This window comes from Akebia trifoliata, chromosome 10 (genome assembly GCF_017979445.1).
Source record: "Akebia trifoliata isolate Shusen 1 chromosome 10, ASM1797944v1, whole genome shotgun sequence".
Lineage (NCBI taxonomy): Eukaryota > Viridiplantae > Streptophyta > Magnoliopsida > Ranunculales > Lardizabalaceae > Akebia > Akebia trifoliata.
This window is the reverse complement of record NC_141384.1, coordinates 7,611,055-7,630,555: the sequence shown is the minus strand read 5'-3', so window position 1 is coordinate 7,630,555 and position 19,501 is coordinate 7,611,055. Positions and strand designations below refer to the sequence as shown.

Sequence of the window (19,501 nt, the reverse complement as noted above, 5' to 3'; positions counted from 1 at the left end):
TGTTTTACAATTGGATAGTAATCGAAAATTTCAAATAATGTTCAAATCCAATTAGTAATTGGATTCAAATTGGATAATATCGGATATTCGATAAATATACGGATGCAAATTTGAATGGTGAAAATAGGTATGTGATTCGAATTTAAATTCTGATATCAACAATTTTTTTTTTTTTTTTTTTCAGATTCGAACTTGGATAATATCCATAGTTAAAAAAAAATAAAATCCAGAATAAATCTAAGTGAATTATTAAAAAAAAAAAATCATATCTAATCAATCATCAAATCCTAAAAAATATTTCTATTTAAGGGGAAAAGATTTGATCAAAAATCCATTTTCACAAAAAATACATGGTTTGATGTGCAGAGTTGGTCTACCGTGGTCATATCATATAATATGTCTATTTTGGTAAATTCACTTCCCACCGTTAAAACCCTCGAGGGTTCTACTTCGATCCAAACCGAAGTGTTTTGTTGCCGTTCCAACTCTTGACGATCTAGGGTTTCAAATTGCTTTAACAGATCGTGTTGTTCTTAGTCTCAGAGCTTCTTTGATCAGTAAGTAATCTAGGGATTTTTTCTTTTGTCTCATCTTTTTCGAATTTCGATTTAAAGCTTCAGTTATTGCAGATCCATACCCTAGTTATCACATTATGTGTAAATTTGAATAGTTTTATTTTCCAAATCAGAAACAGCGGATTCGAATTTCAATCCTAATATTTCGTAATTTTTTCTATTATTTTTAGGGAAAATTTGGTCCAGAGAACTATGGATTCTTCAGCAATGGATTTCCCCCCAATGCAGGTAATTCTAGACTGATTTTATCTTATTTATATTAGTTATAATTATTTTCCTTTAAATTTTTTATTTCTGATGAATGTAAGTAGTGAATCCTTTTGTGATAGAGCTATCAAGTTGAATTTTTCTTTTACTTTTGTCATTTATGAAGCGTTTTTCTACGTAGTTGTTGATACGAAGTTACGAACCCAACCAATACACTAAAAATACTTAGGCATTAGTGGTGCGGAAACTTAAGCCCATATCGCTTTGAGGTTGTAACATACCACCATGCTCCATGGCAGCTCCCTCTGTGGCGGCCCAATCTGAGGCAGTTCTCTCTGTGGTGGCCCAATCTGTGGTGTTTCATTTTCCCCCAGACAATGACCACTTTTGTGGTTTTTTACTCTTGTATCCTTCTTTTCGGGCCCCAAGGTAACCTTTTCCCAAAGTTGCTTCTCCCAAGGTTTGAGCCTGAGACGTGGTGTTTGGTCTGATACCAAATGAATCAAACCCAACCAATACACTAAAAATACCTAGGTTGTTAATGGGTCATAAGATGTCAGTTAGAAATCGGGATTTTAAGAGGTAATTTGGTTATCATCATCAGATTATGGTTTGTCTTTAGTTTACTATTTGGGGCTGGAATCATGATTCCTATTTCACTGTTTAACTATATCTATATGAAGTTATATCTTGTAGAAAACACTCTAAAATGAGTTAAAATCATTGAATTCCTGTAAAAAGATTTGGGGTAGGTTTGACTGTAATTACCAATCAGATACAATCCTCCTTCATTCCGAGCCTTGACATTTGAAGTTTAAGCATAAAGCTTGGCACTTGTTACTTATTTTTTCTAACTCAGAAACATTTTTCTTTTCTCTTCTCTGGGGCAATTCTTCTAGGTAGATAGAAATAAGGGAGTTAGTTTTTCTGGAGTGACACTCCAAAATCAGTTGCTGGAGTAACACGGTGACATACTACTTTTTTCGATTGAGAGTTGTGGTATGTGAGCCTGAAAGGACTCAGATGGCTGAGCTAGGTGTGCTTCAACCACCCAATCTTGTTCGAATTTCGGGGAATTGGGACATACTACTGTATATGGACTGACATCCGGAGGTGAGTCAACTCAATTGAGTTCCGAAACAGCCAAAAGAAAATCCCAAAGTTTTTTTTTTTGATTGGTAAAGATAATTTATTGAAAGAAGAAATAAGGGGGGTCGAGGGGACCAACCCAAAACAAAATAAACAAGGTAAAAGAAAAAGCAAATAACAAATGAAAACAGGTACAAATTACTCTCTCGATAGAGAGCAAACCCTATCCCATCTCACAACGAAATCTTCAAAGAAAACCCTCTTAAATTCCTCATAAAGTTTGCTCCAACAGAACGTGAACTCCAAAATAGAAATCACTATTCGTTCAAGCGTAGACTCTTTCCCCTCAAAAATTCAACAATTACGCTCTTTCCAAATACCCCAACATATTGCGAACGGCACCAAGAACCAAATGATCCGTTTTGAATACGAGAAAGAACCTCCCCAAACCAGCCAGAGATCTAAAGTCGACTTAACTGATCTGGGGAAACAACCCACTAAGCCAAACAGAGATAAGAAGTGAAACCAAATATGATGAGCCACCCAATAATGAATAAGTAAATGGTCCGTCGATTCGGCTTGAGATTGGCATATACAATATTGATTTAGCGAAATAAAACCTCTTCTAATTAACTGGTCCATTGTTGCAAGTCTCCCTAAAGTCTCCAACCAAAGAAAAGTCGAAATCTTAGGAGGAATTTTCCCACCCCACACACAAGAGTGGGGGAAAGTTGTTGCACTGCTTGGAGCAATATCCTCATACAAGGATTTAACCATAAACTTCCCGTCCTTAGTACCTCCCCACAATCTCTGATCTTCCCAAAATCTTTGTGATGCTACGCTCCACCAAAAGAATTAATCTCTCAAGAGTATCCACCTCCCAGTCATTGAATGATCTTCTGAAACCGAAATCCCAATTAATCACCCCATCATCCAGATGTTTAAAGCAAGAAATGACTTGATTTTTTTTTTTGAGACAAATCAAAAAAATCCGGAAAGGAATCCTTAAGAGGTCCGTTCCCACACCACTAATCCTCCCAAAATCTCACCTTACTCCCCTTCCCCACCTTACATTTCACTCTTTTCTTAAAAACTGGGAGTCTTCTCAAGATACCCTTCCACACCCCACACCCCACACCCCACACCCTAACGCACTTTTTGCCGGACCACTCTCCCAACCATTCTCATTCGCCCCATACTTATCCACAATTACTTTCCTCCAAAGACTCTCCCTCTCCTCCCCAAACCTTCAAAGCCATTTCCCCAACAAAGTCGAGTTTATAGCACCAAAATTGCGAAAACCCAAACCCCCATTCTTCTTAAGTAAACATAATTTCTTCCAACCCACCTAGTGATGCTTTCTCAAACCATCTTTACCATGCCAAATAAAGTCCCTGCAAATTTTATCCAATTGCACTTCCACCTTCCTAGGCAATGAGAACAACGACAAAGCATATATGGGAATGCTTGCCAAGGCGCTTTTGATGAGAGTAATCCTCCCCCCTCTCGATAACAACTTAGCTTTCCAAGAACTTAACTTCTTTCTCATCCTTTCTATAACTGGCTCTCAAATATCCTTACTGGTGTAGCCCATCCCCTAAGGAAGCCCCAAATACGAGGATGGAAGAACCCCCTTTTGGAACCCCATCATCGTCGCTGCTACCTCCACTCCTTCCACCTCCCCTACAACAAACAACTTACTCTTACGAAGATTAACCGGAATACCCGAGATTGCCTCAAAGCATCCAAGCAAACCACTTAAGAAGCTCAATTGTCTCGGCGAATGCTCCAGAAAAATTAAGGTATCATCTGCAAACTGAAGGTGAGAAATCACATGCTTGCTTACCTTAGTAGAAAAACCAGTAAGTTCCCCCTCCACCACCGCCTTCGACAACATCCTGCCCAAGGCCTCCATAACTATCACATAAAATCCCAAAGTTTCATATGCCTCTTTGTGAGATTTTAGTGCGTTTTGCAACCTGCTTGAGCATTTTCAAGGGAAAAAATAATAAGTGTTGGAGAGCAAGGAGCATGATGATAAGGAGGTTATCATTAGTATTTTGGATTTGATGTTTTATTGGAGCAAGTTGTATCAAGGATTTATGGAATTTCTTTTCGAGAATATCATGTTCAAGTGTGATTTGGTGATTGCTAAAAAAATTTAGTCGCAGCATGCAGTTCTCTTTTGTGCTTATTTTGGCCTTTTCTTTCTCTAGGACGGTCCTCTCGACCTCATCCTATTTGTGTAGCTTTATTTTCTATTTAATGAAATTTTATAGATATTAAGAAAAGCGTTCTATATATTGGCCTATATATTATATGCATAGATGTTGGTTTTTTGTTCAATCTGATTTCTTAATTCCAATTCAGAATTTCAAGTCCACTGAACAAAATCTTTCAAAATCATGATCTGCTATAACTGTGAAACTAATGCTTACTTCTTGAACAACTCAAGCTAGTGACTAACTTGGGAGAAATCAAGATCTATTGTAAATGTGAAACTAATGCTTACGTCTAGAACAATTCAAGCTAGTGAATAACTTGGGAGAAGAAAAGGGGGGGGGGGGGGCGTGATCTAATACTACCAAACTTAACTCAACTTAAATGCTCCAAGTATGGCTGGATGAGTGTACCAAAACTCATCATGTGAGAAGGATGTCCCATGGACTATAGAGTGAAGGATGTGATTTCTTGTTGGGCTAAACATTGTATGTTTTTGCGGCCCATGTCATGGGTGCTGTCGTTGTTGTGTTTTTCATCTTTCATAGCAAGTTATATAAACAAAATTGTTGTATATATGGACAATATTATTATCTACACAGTTATTACATCATTTATGAAAAGTGCTGGGCGTGTGGAAGGAAAGAAACTGTTGGATTTTTGAAGGGAAGGAGGCTTTGGTTGAGGATATTGTAGTGTCAATCAAAAGTTTTCTGTTTTTTTTTTGGTGTAAAGTGTTTGAGGAGTTCAAAGGAGTCTTCTTTGAGGACTTCATCGGGAGATGGGATTGGGTTTGTAGATTGCCCTAGTGGGTTTTGGGTTCTTGTTTTTTTTTTCTTCTTGTTGGTCATCTTGATCACTTTAATGAATTTGCTTTTGCCTATAATTGTTTTTTTTTCTTTTTCCCGATCATGGAGTTGTAGGTGAATTTGTAATTGTTAGCATGGTATCAAATTTCGTATCGTTTCGTTCAGAACATTTTGGGATTTCAGATTGCTGAGGCGAAACATGTAAGAATATATCGATTAGTCAATGTTTCGATTTGTATCGGTATGTTGCGTCCGAAACAAGCCGATAAAAACCTGAGAACCTAACTTAAAAAAAAAAAAAATACAGCTCTATAAAAAAGACAAAGATTCGCACGAAAAATAATATTACTCATAATGATGTAAAAATGAAATGTTTTAAGATATATAAATTCATTTTAGAATGTTTTGAAAGTGTGTAAATGTGAAAAAGATTATTTTTAATTTTTAATTATAATTTTAGCACTTCAAAAATCATTATATACATTTATTTGTGAAAAAAATAATTTTTTATTTATTTACAGTGAACGTTTCGGTATGTTTCGACAATGTTTTGGTTTTTGAAGAAACTGAAACATTGGATTGAAACAAGATTTTAAATCATGATTGTTAGTACTCTGAACATTCTTCCCAATCCTTGAGTGACAAATATTAATAGTCTTCTATGAGATTGTGTATCATTTCAGAATGGGTCTTATCTTACAGCTATATATGCACAGGAGGTTATGCTGGAGTTCCGTGCGGGTAAGATGTTCACTGAAGGAACAAGGGTGATCCCAGATACTCGTAAAGGACTTGTTCGCATAGCAAGGGTGCGTTTATTTGAGGAAAAATTCATTTTCATAGCCAGCATTCTTGTTAAAATCTAACCAGTGGCTCCTGTTACATATTTCAATATCTTTGAACTCGGGTTCTGCACTTTTTCCTACTGAAGTGAAACTAATCCTCCACCACACTTTGTATCTGTTAGGGTGAGGAGGGACTGGTCCATTTTCAATGGCTTGATTGGATTCAGAATGTGGTTCAAGAAGTATCCCTTTCTAGTTGTTGGGCAATATGCAACAATGGGAAGATGCTTTACATTGTGAACTACCAAAATGATTTAGGGCTAGTTGGGACCCATCCATAATAAGGGCCTAAATGCTATTTTGGCAAACCGAACTGCCAAAAATGACACGCAGATTTGTTTTTCTGTTTTATAAAACCATTTGTATGGCAAGCTAGACCTTTCTTCATTGAACCTCTAAAAGCACGAAATAATAGAATTACACCAAAATTTGTTTTTCTTCAAATCCGGTTACAATTGCAATTCCCCTTTCTTTTGTCATCAATTTTTTTTTTTTTTGAGTAAATGAAAATTGGTTTGGACCACCATATTAATATTAATATTTTTAAAAAAAGTTGATGGGTGAGTGACAAATTGAATGTCCAAATTGTCCTTTCTTTGCTTGTCTCAGCAATTTTAAAGAAATATAATGAACTATAATATTTGATTAAGTGTACTATGTATACATTATATCTGTAAGCTCTAGTTGGGTTGTTTTGTTATTGCTTTTGCTTTTGGTATTAAAGCTGATTGTTCATTTGTTGAACCACTATTTGTTAATTAGTAGCACTACGTGCTATAACTGTTTGTGTGAGTTTCCTTGACTTAGATACCACAGGATCAGATTGTCTTTCCTGATGAGGCAGTTTTTGAGAAGGTATTACATTTATTGGAATTTTTTTACTGGGATCTTTTTTATCCTCATCTGCAATGTTTTATATTTACTGTCTTTATTTTTCACTTGTTTAGGTCAATCAATCATCTGGAAGGGTGTACATATTGAAGTTCAGCACCGACAATAGGAGATTCTTTTTTTGGATGCAGGTCGGTGTTATTAATCATATTGTTTCTTTTGTATTTTTGAAATATTTATTGTGTGCTATTCCTTTAGGGTTTCTGAACTTCTTTCTTTTGCTTGGGTGGAATTCAGGAGACTAATGCTGATGGAGACTCACAAATATGCAGCTTAGTAAACTACCACATTAATCGACCTTTAGGTATAAAAGCAATTAGTCTTGGGTTCAATTAGTGCTGAGGTGTTGATTTATATTACTCCATACCAATGGTCATCTGTCTGCTTGGCAGAGTTAGCTGGTGAAGGAGAAGCAGAGGCCTCAGTACCTCTGCAAACGTCTGAAATGTCAGAAGACATGGTTGAAGACGATATTTTCTCAAGGTATTAATCGATATATTTAGGGGTTTTTAAAAATTCTTGGGAAAAATTATTAAAAGAGGGTTATTTTTTTAATTAATTATTAACAAAGTAATAATTAAAAAAAAAATATACTAAAAACGATTTAATATGCTAAACTGTCCAGTGTTTTAGGCTCATTTAAATATTTGAGTACTAAAATGAGTAAGACTAGTCTTACTAAGGGTAGTTTAGTTCACCTTGTGGCATCCAAAAACAAGATCCAATGCCAAAGGATGTAGAGGAAACTAGATAAAAAAGAACCAAAAAAGATTAATTTTCCTTTAAATTAGGAAGTTCGGTGGGTGTTCAGTAGCAGTCAATTTTCAAGACCTTGGATCAAGCACAAAAAGAATTATTTTTTAGAATATCTTTTGGATTTGAACTTTTTCCATGAAATCTAGAGGGCTGTGGTTTGGATTGCTAATCCATTTGAGTTCAACAACCCTTAGTGAGATTTGAAATCTTACAACGTGAGTAAGGGAAGTGTTTTGCCATAGTCTCTTATGTGTGGATGGGCCAAACTCAAAACTGAAGTGTTGCACTGTCCTGTGTTTTCAGAATATGTGGAGCAGTCCAGTGCCTTAAATTGGTTTTTATAATTTTTAAAAAATTACTGTTTTTTGATAATTAATTAAGAAAGTAACTCTCTTGTAGTAAGTTTCCCAAAATTCTTGGGAGCATGGACAAGCCCTTCTGATGAGTTTGTTTTCACATTGGTAAACAGCTGTATTATACATCAAGGCATTCCCATCGCTCGTACATGCTTTGCTAGGTGTTGGCCTATTTCTCTTCCATACTAAGAAGACGAGTTAATAATATATGCTTTCACAGTTCATGCATTGCATCCAGGGGTGGAGCTAGGATTTTTCCCATGTGGGGGCAACTAAGGCTAGAAAGAATTTTGTGGGGGCAACCTAGAGCGAAAAAAATATTTTGTGGGGGCAACTGAGAGTGGAATTTTTTTTTTGTGGGGACAATAGTGGCGGATTTTTTTATCTGCGGCTAATATATGTTGCAATAGCTCATTAATCTATAGACTTTTAAAATTCTTGTGAGGGCAAGTGTCCCCACTATAATCCGCCCCTGATTGCATTTGAGTTTTTTTTCCCCTACCTATTGTTATCTTTATGCAAATTGTTTAAATAATAACAAGGGAAACCCTTAAAAGCCTTTTTTGTATTGTGAATTTAACTTAGGGTTTATATTGTGCATGGAAAATAGTTGAGAAAATGGTTCTCCTTGAAAATGCGATTTTCTGGCATATGATTAGGCATTTCTCCTGGAATTCAATTTTCAACCGAGAGGACAATATTTTCCCACCCCTCCCCTGGGAAAATGATTTTCTCACTTCCTAATGTTATTCTGTCATGATCGCTCCCCACCCTCAATAACTAAAAAGCTTTGCTTTTAGGTATTTTCCGACGTACAATCAATTGGTTGAATTCATTCTCCAACAGGATTCAAGTTCCCACAATCATTTTTCTGAGGAATTCATGTTCCCTTGACAACGAACTCCTTGCAATCATAAAGATTCCTAGATATGAAATGTTAAAGACATTTTCACGATATTAACTTTAAAAAAAAAAAAATGCTAAACCAATTAATTTCTTCCACCTTTACACTTCATTGGAAAGGAGCATGTTTTGGTCTCACTTGTTTCCTATTGATGTGATGGTTGATTGTGAGGATCTAGTTAAGCCCCTCCCATCTAGCACATGGAGTTGGAGAATAGCAAAGCTTATTTTGAAATGTCAACTTGGTTACGTTGGTGAGACGTGTGGAGTGTTGTACCCATGTGATACATAGTAGGTTCAAACCCCTTTGAACACAACTTAATCTTTCTTACCACTGGCCATTTACCTATCCAAAAGAGAAAAAAAGAAGATCAAGGCAATGCAGTTTGAAAAAGGTGAGGAGTCTAGAAACAAGAAAAAAAATGGTGAGATGATTTTTCCATAATGCATGGTATCCCACATCCCTTTTGGGATTAGTCAAAGGTGAGGAGTTGAGACTGGAAAAAAATGGCGAGCTGAACTTTTTTTTTTGATAACACAAGGTATCCCACATCCCTTTTGGGATATGGACTAATCACTATGGTTTAACACCCTGATCCCAAGGAGGTTTTTTGACATGCAATAGGGTAAATCAAGAGGACACCCAGTTTCAAAGACAACTAATGAGCTGAAAATTGACTATGAAATTTATACTTCTTTCCTTTTTATGTGGTTGATGCGGGACACAAATCAAACTAACAATCAGGGGTTCCAATGGAAATTTTGCAATTATTTAGGTTGTAGCTTGTTTGGACAGAGTTATTTTTTTATCCATTTTTATTTTATTGAGATTAGTTTTAGATTAGACTATTTTATTTTTTAGATGTCTTTTAATTATTTTAGAAATCATATAAGAGTTAAGGTACTATTCATATTATTTTTCATTAGGCCTTATTTTGTGTGGTTAAAACTTTTCCCATTCAGTTTATTTGTGTATTAGGAGGTGGCTTTGATGTTAAGAGTGATTGGTTGCTCCTTTGGAGAATAATTGTCAACCGTAATTGCGAAATGTAGGTATAAGAGCGATGTAGCCTTCTTGTGGTGGGGTGTGCAAAAATGCATTTCCTCTATGATGTGTTAGAAAGTATATCAAGTTTAGAGGAGGGCAAAGTGAATTTTTGAGAGGACACATGGTGCAGAGAAAAAGGTCTTCAAGTAAAATCTTCCATGTGCTTATGACCTATCCGATCTCAAGGTAGCTCACCAAGATTGGTAGATTGACAATAGCTCTTGGAACTTAGTGCTTCAAAGGAATGTCAATGGGCAATCAAAGAGTTGTTGCTCTTTTTTTGACCTGTATAAAAGTTACTAATGAAAAAGGGAGGTAGAGATGACCAAACACCCACACATGGAAAAGAAAACTAGATGCAATTGAAGTGAATGGACAGGAATACACAAAGATGATCTATTGTGCATGATAACCTAGATTTGTTCGATTATAAGGTTGGTCTACTTTGGGAAGGAAAGGTGGTTGAAAAGACAAATTAGGTGGTGGTGAAGGAAAAATTGTAAAAAACATGGTTTTAAGAAAAGATTTCTAAAATTCCAATTGGCTATATGTTGAAATGTAAAACACAAAGTTTTCTATTTACAAGGTATTTGGTTGGAATTAGAAAATGTTTTAAATGAAAGGGAAAATGATTAAGAGTAGAGGAAATGGAAGAAAATGTTAGAAAAGAAAGATAATGGATAAAATGATAGAACCTTGGTATCACACCAAGGGTTTTTTGGAATCACAGATGGCCTTTAATCATTGTAAAAGTTGCAAAAAAAACTTTTGTTTCATAAACTTCTTAAAATCTATATATATATATAAGTTAGACTCAAAACCCCAATCTTAAAATTATATTAACATTGACACTTGTGACCTTGATAAACCAATTTCGTGTAAAATTGATATCTCATCTTTATTTTGGCCTTAACTTTCTCAGCATTTATCAGAATTGAGAAATATTGGGCTTATTGGATAAGTAATTGAATAACCTATCAAATAACCCAAAAATCGACTTAATAGGACAAGTGTTGACCCCTCAAAATAAGGTTTAAATAAAAATGCTGTGAATAGTATCTAAATTCTTATATGACTTCAAAATAATTAAAAGGCATCTAAAAAATAAAATAATGTAATCTCAATAAAATACAGATGGATAAAAATAATAACTTTAGACCCAAACAAGTTGCAACCTAAATAATTGTAGAATTTCCATTGGATCCCATAATTATTATATTGATTTGCGTGCCACATCACTTCAGCTGGCAAATAGGCTTGTACTTATAACCCTAGTGTTGGGATTCGGTTCACATTACAACCCAAAACTCAGCTACTTGCCAACCACCTTGAATTCCTCACATTTTCCTACTTCAAAAGCCTCACTGTTTGATTAGTTAATTGGTTATCTAGAAATGGCTTCAAAACACTGTAGGTATAAATAATTTTTGTAAGACAAAGTTCTCATTGCATAGCATGTGGCTTTTTGGAAAATATTTGCATGAACCAGAAAGTTAATTTTCCATTTTACACATAATTTTCTAGAAACTATATGTGGGCATCAAACAGAACCATATACTTTACCTTTTCATGTCATGATGGTCTGGTTATGATTCACACATTAAAAAGGGATGGTCTGAATAAGAATCGATTGTTTTTTAACTCTATAGAGCTAGAACCCTAGTGTTGGATATTTTGATCATTAATCAATGGCAGCAGACGTTAAAAAGATTTAAAATATAGATTGCATGGGAAATATTGTTCTTACTGAATCATTTGTATGTGAATATAATTTAAATATATTTAAAGGCACTAACTTGGAAGATACACCTTCAAATAAAATGGAAGAGGTTGAACATGATTACTGTTTCTACTCTGCATAGCTATCGGGATAACTGATGACAATTTAATATAAGAATGATATAAGTTATTCAAAAAGTATACTGATTACATGATAGACGCCTCAGGTGTTGTGCTCCTTCATTCTAGCTCTCTCGTGTAGTTACGCTCCTACTTCAGTTCCCCTGTATCCTATTTATAAATGTTGGGAGGGTGAAGTTGTAGTCGTAGCCAAGCTCATGGACTTTCCTTCCATCGATCTTTAGGGGTATAAATCTTGTCATTTAAAAATTTGCATCTTGTTCAGAGTTTCATGATATGGGAAAGATCAGCTTTATCGTGGGACGTGGGCTTCAAGAGAAACTTTAATGGATGGGAGCTTGAGCTTATCATTAATCTCATTATTGTTTTATCTCTTGCTTGAAGAGACCCCTTGGGAGATGATTAAAGGAGATGGAAACTTGTTTTATCAGGCTATTCAATCATTATCTCTGGTATCTTTTCCTGAAGTTGCAATTTGAGGGCCAAAGACCCCTTTAAATGTAGCTTTCTTCATTTGGATTGCCTCTTGGAATAGTATGACCATTCTCACTCTTGAAAACATCATTTCTAAAGGGATTGTGTGGTAAAGTCTAGTGAGGAAAACCCATCATATTCTTATCCACTGTTCCTTTGCATAAAAAATTTGGTCTCGTTTCCCATACTTGTTCAAAATTCCTTGAGTCTTCTTGAATTCCATTTCATCATTGTTCCAACTTTCCTACCTTGCTTTCAGCTTCACGTTGATAAATACCTCTTCTTCTTTGCTTGGCTTAGCCTGCTCTTATTCCATAACATTCTCCTCCAAGGAAAGGATATTATAGAGTGACTACCTTTGTGGTTTATTGGGCAATATGGAAGTAAAGGAATAATCAGGACTTCGAAGGGAATGAGAGTTTCTACCATGATATCATCATTATCTTTATGAGATATTTGTTCTATTGGAAGCTCGTACTCCTTTCTTCAAGTTCTCCCTCGTAGCCGCTAGAGCTGTTACTGAGAAGAGTGCCAGAGAAACGACAATATATATGTTTTCAATTGGGGTTTGAAAGCCTACGTTTGCTATTGGCCCACGAATAAAGCTTTTAAGGTTCTCAAAGGGGTCTCCTTTGATTTGGTCTTCCGTTCTTCCCTTGAAAGTGACTTTTTTTCTTGTGGTTAGCCACTTTGGATAAGCTCCTTACTATTGATCATCTTAGGACTAGGGGTTTGATCCTTTTAGAATTTTGCTCTCTTTGTAAAGGTAATGATGAGTCTGTTAATCATCTTCTTGTCCATTGTGTGTTGCTCATCAAGTTTGGTCTTTTTTTTATTCTTTATTTGTTCAATCTTTCTTGGTGTTCCTCTCGTTCGATTTGTTGTTTGCTTGTTGCTTGGAGGTCTATTGTCTTTGTTGGCAAGGAGAGGATTCTTTGGAACTTTATACCGCCGGCTATCTGTTGGGGTTTGTGGAAAGAAAGGAATGGGCAAATCTTCGAAGGGAAGGAACACTTTTTGCACGATTTTAGGGGGTGCTGGTTTGAGGATTTTTTGTTCAGATGGGAGCAGGGGCAGATTTATTGCGGGGGCACTTGCACCCACAAGAATTTTCAAAGTCTATGGACTAGTGAGCTATTGCAACAAATTTTAGCAGCGGATTAAAAAAATCTGCTACTATTGCCCCCACAAAAAAAATAAAATAAAAAATTTCACTCTTAGCTGCCCCCACAAATAATTTTTTTCACTCTTAGTTGGCCCCACAATTTTTTTTTCTACTCTTAGTTGCCCTCACAGGGGCAAAATACAGGTTCCACCCCTGGATGGGAGCATGTTTGTAGAGGGTGATCACGTCTTGGGTTGGGGTAGTGTTGTTTATTTGCTCGCTTTCATCCTTCTTTTTCACTTTTTTTTTTCTCTTTTTTATTTTATTTTATTTTTGTTTTTGTTTTTGTTTTTGTTTTTGTTGTTGTGTGCCTTCCTTGTTTTGTTTCCTTTGAGGAGTACTTCAATAAAATTTTGGTTATAAAAAAATAAGATGGGATGTGTATGCTATGATCCTTATTAGGGTTGTTGTATTATGAGTTGGAACTTCGGTTTTTTTTTTGTTTGCTTTGTTTTCTTTCTTGTTTTATGTACTTCATTGTAGGTTGGTCTATCGACCACCTCCTTTCTAATAAAATCAATCATTTACCCATCAGAAAATTATTGACTGGCAAAGGTACTCTTTGAAGTTGAACTATCGCGACCATGTTTCACTAATGGGGTATTTATGCGCTATGTGCTCAGACATGTTCTGGAATCTAATGATCTCTTTTGGAGTCTCTTCAAAGCTCAATTAACCTACATAACTGTCTTTATATAAGCTGCATTGACATAGTTATTTCTGGAACCCAGGCACTTGAACTGTTTTATTGGCATTCAATCTGGGTGTATCAAGGGAATGTGCCTACAATAACATTTTTATTGTGTAACACCTAGGTTTTTTGCTAAATTGACAACACTAGTTGGATTTATATACAATTGTGACTGAATCTTAAAGATGCACAACTGTACACAACATTATTATTGGGGAGATTCTTAAGCTGTTACTCCATCTCCATAGCTATCAAAGACCAACAAATGCAAGCATATTCAACTGGTACACTGTTTTGTTATCCATATGTAATCTTTATCTTATCTTTATGTTTGTGGCCATAAATAGTTAAGACTTCAAGCAAGATTCTCTTAACTACAAAGTTATGATAAGAAGGCATACATTTTCCTGATCCTTAACATGTTACCCTTGAATTAATTTAAAAGTTTTTTCAATTACATTATTCTTTGTGAAAATCTTTTCATCTATCCGGTTGGTGTTACTCTGATATGTTGTTTACCTTCTTTCTTGCAGACTTGATAGTACGGTAGATCCGAGCCTGGGTGCAGGCTTAAGTAGGGATGTAACGTCTTCATCTGGACCTGTAAAATTGGAAGATCTGCAAAGAATATTAAGTGGCATTGGACCTGCAGGTGTCATTTAGTTTCTATTTTCTGACTAACTGCCTGATATTTTCTCCTGCTTCTGAATTCTGACACAATTATTGTTTGATTGATATTGTAGATGTTGTTGGCGATCCGGATGGAGGTGATACTCTTTTAACTTTTAATGGGAGATCCGATTGGGTTGACTGTAGGGTAGTGTATATTAAGGGCCTGACCATTTTATGAGCCTTTTCCACCTTTATTTCCATTGTGGATCCAAACCATCTGCACCTAATTTCCTTTGCTAGATTGGGAAAAAAAATGTTGCAACCATAGCAACTAAGTCGGGGTTCGAGAATAACTTGGCTAGGGAAAGCTTTGGCAAAAGTCGATAAAGTTGGGAAAACATCGGATAAATAAAAAAATAATATTTTTTTAGTATAAAAATGTTAGAAAATATGCATGTCGTATATTAAATGATAAAATAACACTTAAAAAATGCTAAAATAAAAATAATCGTTTTTTTTTTCTTCAAAAAATTTGATTAAATCACACGATTAATCGTGTTTTTTTTAAATCAGCAAATTTTTCAAAAACTTGACAATTTTGAAAAATTGTGAATTGATTGGAAATTATTAAAATTGTGATTTAATCACCATTTTTTCAAAAAATAATCGATTTGTCACTATGGTTGCAACACGCAAAAAAGGGTGTTGCCTATACAAAAAAGAAAGCAAAAAAAGATCAGGTGGTGGGGATCTTCCAATCGAGTTAATTTTTGCTTAGTGAGTCCTTCCAGTTGGGATCCATTAAATAGTCAGTACTGTCTCCCAAATGTAGGCCACTTGAACCGCTGCTTGGTGGGCCATCTTTGGGATCTAGTTGGGGGATTCCTCACTTTTCCTACATTTGTTATGTTTCTATGGACCCGTTCTTATAACACTGGTGAAAATTTTTCAATTTAAAGGTTTGGGATTGGGAGATATTTTGAAGCCTGATTTGATCTTGCCGCTGATTGAAACACTTCCATTGGAAGAGCGATTGGCCTCATACTTACCTGAGGTAAGACAATAACCAATTTTATAAATTCTTCCCCTTTATGTTGCAGCTGTATGTGATTCTTGTGAGGATGCAGGGACAATGGAGTCTTGAGAATTTTATGGAGTTGCTGCTGAGCCCATATTTCCGTCAACAAGTAGAAGCATTTACTTATGTGAGAACTTTTACTTTATGTTTATTGAATTAGAATTCCCATATTGAAGCCAGGTCATTTATTGGGTTTTGATACTTTGGGTCTTGTTTATAGGTGCTTCGGACAGGACAGATAGATTTGTCTCAGTTTGGTATTGATCCAAGTAAATGTAAGTGACAAGCAATCCATAACATTATTTTTTTGAGAACTTTTATTGGAATACTAACTTTTACTTTAATACACCAACCCCTTCAACTTAAATGATTTGTTGTTTTTTCTTTTTATTTGTTATTATGGAACCCATTTTTTTCTTCTAGAAAGCCACTGAAGTCATTTTTTTCTTGTGGAAATGCTCCCTTTAGTGAGAGACCACACCCATTTATTCTAATGCTTTGTTCAATTAGACAAAAATGGATGGGCTTTTTAGGGAATTTCATTCGTATGGGGTTTTAGAAACCTAGGATTTTTTATAACGTGCTTTTCTGGTTTGGAAAGGAATATTTTTTTGAACTCAAATATGTTCTCCCTCTCGAATTCTCGTTCCCTCTCTCCCTTTTTTCTTGTCCCTTTCCTCGAGGGTTTTTGAATTATAGTTTCATATATGGTCTCTCATTTTGATTCTAAAAAGTAGAACCTTGAAATCTAAGATTGTTAGTAGGTTTTTTGAAATTGAATTTATTCTTGCCCAACATCTCTCCCTATCTTGTTTCCTCCCTTTCTTTGTAAGAAAATTTTTTTTTTCCTATTTTCTATTAAGGGTATGTTTGATTGCATGGAAAGTGACTTTCCATGGAATTTGAAATCCATGAAAAAATAGTGGTGGAAAATAGGTAGAGTTGGAAAATCAAATTCTATTGTTTGATTTTACTTTGATAAAATCATGGGAAAATTATATGAGGAAAAAGAAGAGATGAGGAGGAGGAGAAAGAAGATGAGAGGAGGGGGAGAGGAAGAAGAAGATGAGGAGGAAGAGGGATGGGGGAGGATGTGGTGGTGGTGGCAACGGAGGTAAGTGAGGAGAAGATGATGGGAGAATGTGGTGGTGGTGGTGGGGAGAAAGAGAGAGAGAGAGAAAGAGAGGGTGGCTGGAGATGGTGATGACGGTGACGGCAAGGTTAGTGATGGTGGTAGAGAAGAAGAAGATATGAGTGGAGAAGAATTGGGGATGGAAAATATGGGTGGATTTCACTTTCCCACCAATATGGGTGGGAAAGTGAAATCCATGTTTTGGTGGACTTTTTGATTGAGGTGAAAAATGAATTTCCATTTCCATGTGCAATCAAACACTTGAAAAATGTCATTTTCCATGAAAATTGATTTTCCACCCTATTTTCCATAAGATTTTTTAAGAAACCCTAGAAGATAACTTTGGTGCCTCTTTAATTGTATTTGATGTACAATCTATAATCACATCAATATGTATGGGTTTAGTAAAAGTTTCACTCTATAAGTTTTTTTCCCTCTATATCTCATGCATGATCAAAACATCTTTCTGAGTTTTTGCATCAACTTTTCAAGTTTTTTAAGTTAGCTATATCCAAGTTGGGGAAATGTTTAGTATAGATCTGGAGTGTTTGGGATTTTTAACGTCTAATGAATGGTAATCTTCCATGCAGACAAGTTAAGTGTTATTTCTTTCCTTGAGGCGCTAGACGACTCTGTTGCCAAAATGCCCGAATCTGATGAGATGGAGTCAAGGCAAGATGAGAACAAAGACTTGCCATCATAAATGTGTAGGGGCAATGAAGCAATCGATGAAGGTCATTATCAATGGGTCTTCGACGCTCTCCTTTGGTCTTGGACATCCTTTCCCCTTATTAAAAATACTGAAGCATGAGGAGTGGGGAAGCGAAATTGCTTTTTCTTATATCTTGGATTGCTTTTCACTAATCCGGAAAAAAAGACAGACAAAATGGAGGAAAAGAATATGCATTGATGTCTATTTATTCATCTTCGCAAATCTTTGTACACAAATCAATAAATTCGACAATTAATTTGCTTATTTTTATATTAATTTAAGCTCTGATGGGTTGGTGTAAACTTCTGGGTATTATTTACATGCATGCAGAGTGGTTATTAAGAGCTAATGGGAATATAACTGAATTAACGAAGGATATGACTAGAAATAATTGAATGAGGGAAATGATTCAATCCTGTTAACAAGAAAGAATACTGCATGATCAAGAAGATTCAATATTGGAAGGGATTTGATACTAGGGTTGCAACTTGTGTGAAATTGGAAACCCATTGGGTTGAACCCGACCTTGGGTCAGGTTAAGTTTGGGATTGGGTAAAAAATGATTGACTAGGATTGTTCGATTTGACTAGGATTGATTATAATTTAGTTTACCATCTATGTTTCTACTAGCATGCATGTTTATAGTTTTATTTTTGTTGAGTCACGCTAAGACTCAAGTCTTATACGTCGATCTAGCAAGAAACCTTAGATCAACTGATCATGAAAGCAATAAAAAATAAACGAAAAATATTGGCCTCGTTGGGAGGACGATCCTTACGATCCTCAAATGAAAAAGACCCTTAAGACATGTATTTGTTGTGTATGGCCCTAACTAAAGATTGAATCTTTGGAGGTATATTAGACCTGGGTTCGTTTATGAGACTCTTTTGCGTATTAACTTTTGTGTGTTCATCGTCTTGATCGTGGCATATTTGGGTGTTTCCACAGAACAGTATTGCTCCTTGGGAACAGACACAAATGCCACTTCATATCGATGACACCCAAGAGCGATCGAGACGTCTCCAACTCCAGCTAACTCTCAATCCTATCAACAAAATGAAGCGGTTAGAAATGGTTTATATTAAGATCATAGCAGTGATGTTTGTGACACTACTAGCCTTCGAGGTGGCACTCAACCCTCCTGGTGGTTTATGGCAAGAATGGGGCATGGACACTGGCTCGAATTTGAGCATCCCTAACACATGCCAGGCAAAGCGGTACGGGTTAACCTATAGTTGGCTAAAATAGAAACTTCGGATTCATCTTGTACAATGGACTTTGTTTCTTTGTGTCGTTGCTTACCATCATTGTGGACGGATGTGGATAACAAATAGTGAGGTTATGATTTGGGTTTTTGAATCTGATTTGGAGATTTATGTGATTCGACAAGATTTTCTACATCCAAAAGTGATGATGAGATCCTTTCACTATTTTCATAATATTAAAGTTACAATCTCTCGAATTCACTTCTTCTTGACAAAATTGAATATTAAGGTTACAAAGAATTTTCGGCAGAGTCAGGCAGGAGTGACATTAAAATTGACATCATTTCAAACATTACTGATGTGGCGGTGCGCACATAACTATAGATGTTTTTCACTTGTATCTCGATGAAACGTATCTATCGTTCCGTAAACATATCCACATCACTAATGTGTGAAACGATGTAAACTTTAATGCTGTCATTGTAGCATTTTCCTTTACGTATGTAGTTAAAGAAGGAGATTGATTACAAATTGATTTTGGATTAATATCAATATGACACTTACTAACAATGACACGTGGCAATTTGATCTAACTATGGATCTTACGCATAAATAGGTGGTGTATTTTCCCTTTCTTATTGACACGTGGCAACTTTCAAACTCCTTTCCCGTGATTGTAAGGGAACACTTAAGAGTCAAACCATGCACGGATCGCCAACTAAATCAACATAGCCATTAAATTCTAAGCCCACTTTAAGTTACATTTCTCACAAGACAATAGTAATATATGATTATTACCAATAGGCCGTACGGACAAGGGTGATTTTGATCAAATGGATTTCCACATCAGCAATCCAACAACACAACCGTTTA

General features: G+C 35.7%; 1 protein-coding gene across 1 annotated transcript; it reads left to right on the top strand.

The window, feature by feature from the left end:
* Positions 1–429: 429 nt before the first annotated feature.
* On the top strand, positions 430–17,725 carry RPN13 (regulatory particle non-ATPase 13). Its single transcript, XM_086455227.1, has 14 exons — positions 430–557; positions 746–803; positions 5,617–5,709; positions 5,868–5,927; positions 6,562–6,600; positions 6,693–6,767; positions 6,874–6,940; positions 7,029–7,119; positions 14,423–14,541; positions 14,633–14,656; positions 15,461–15,555; positions 15,629–15,706; positions 15,800–15,854; positions 17,302–17,725. The coding sequence occupies exons 2-14, from the start codon at positions 768–770 to the stop codon at positions 17,412–17,414; spliced, it is 945 nt and encodes a 314-aa protein (XP_086311353.1). The 5' UTR covers positions 430–557; positions 746–767; the 3' UTR covers positions 17,415–17,725.
* Positions 17,726–19,501: the final 1,776 nt, after the last annotated feature.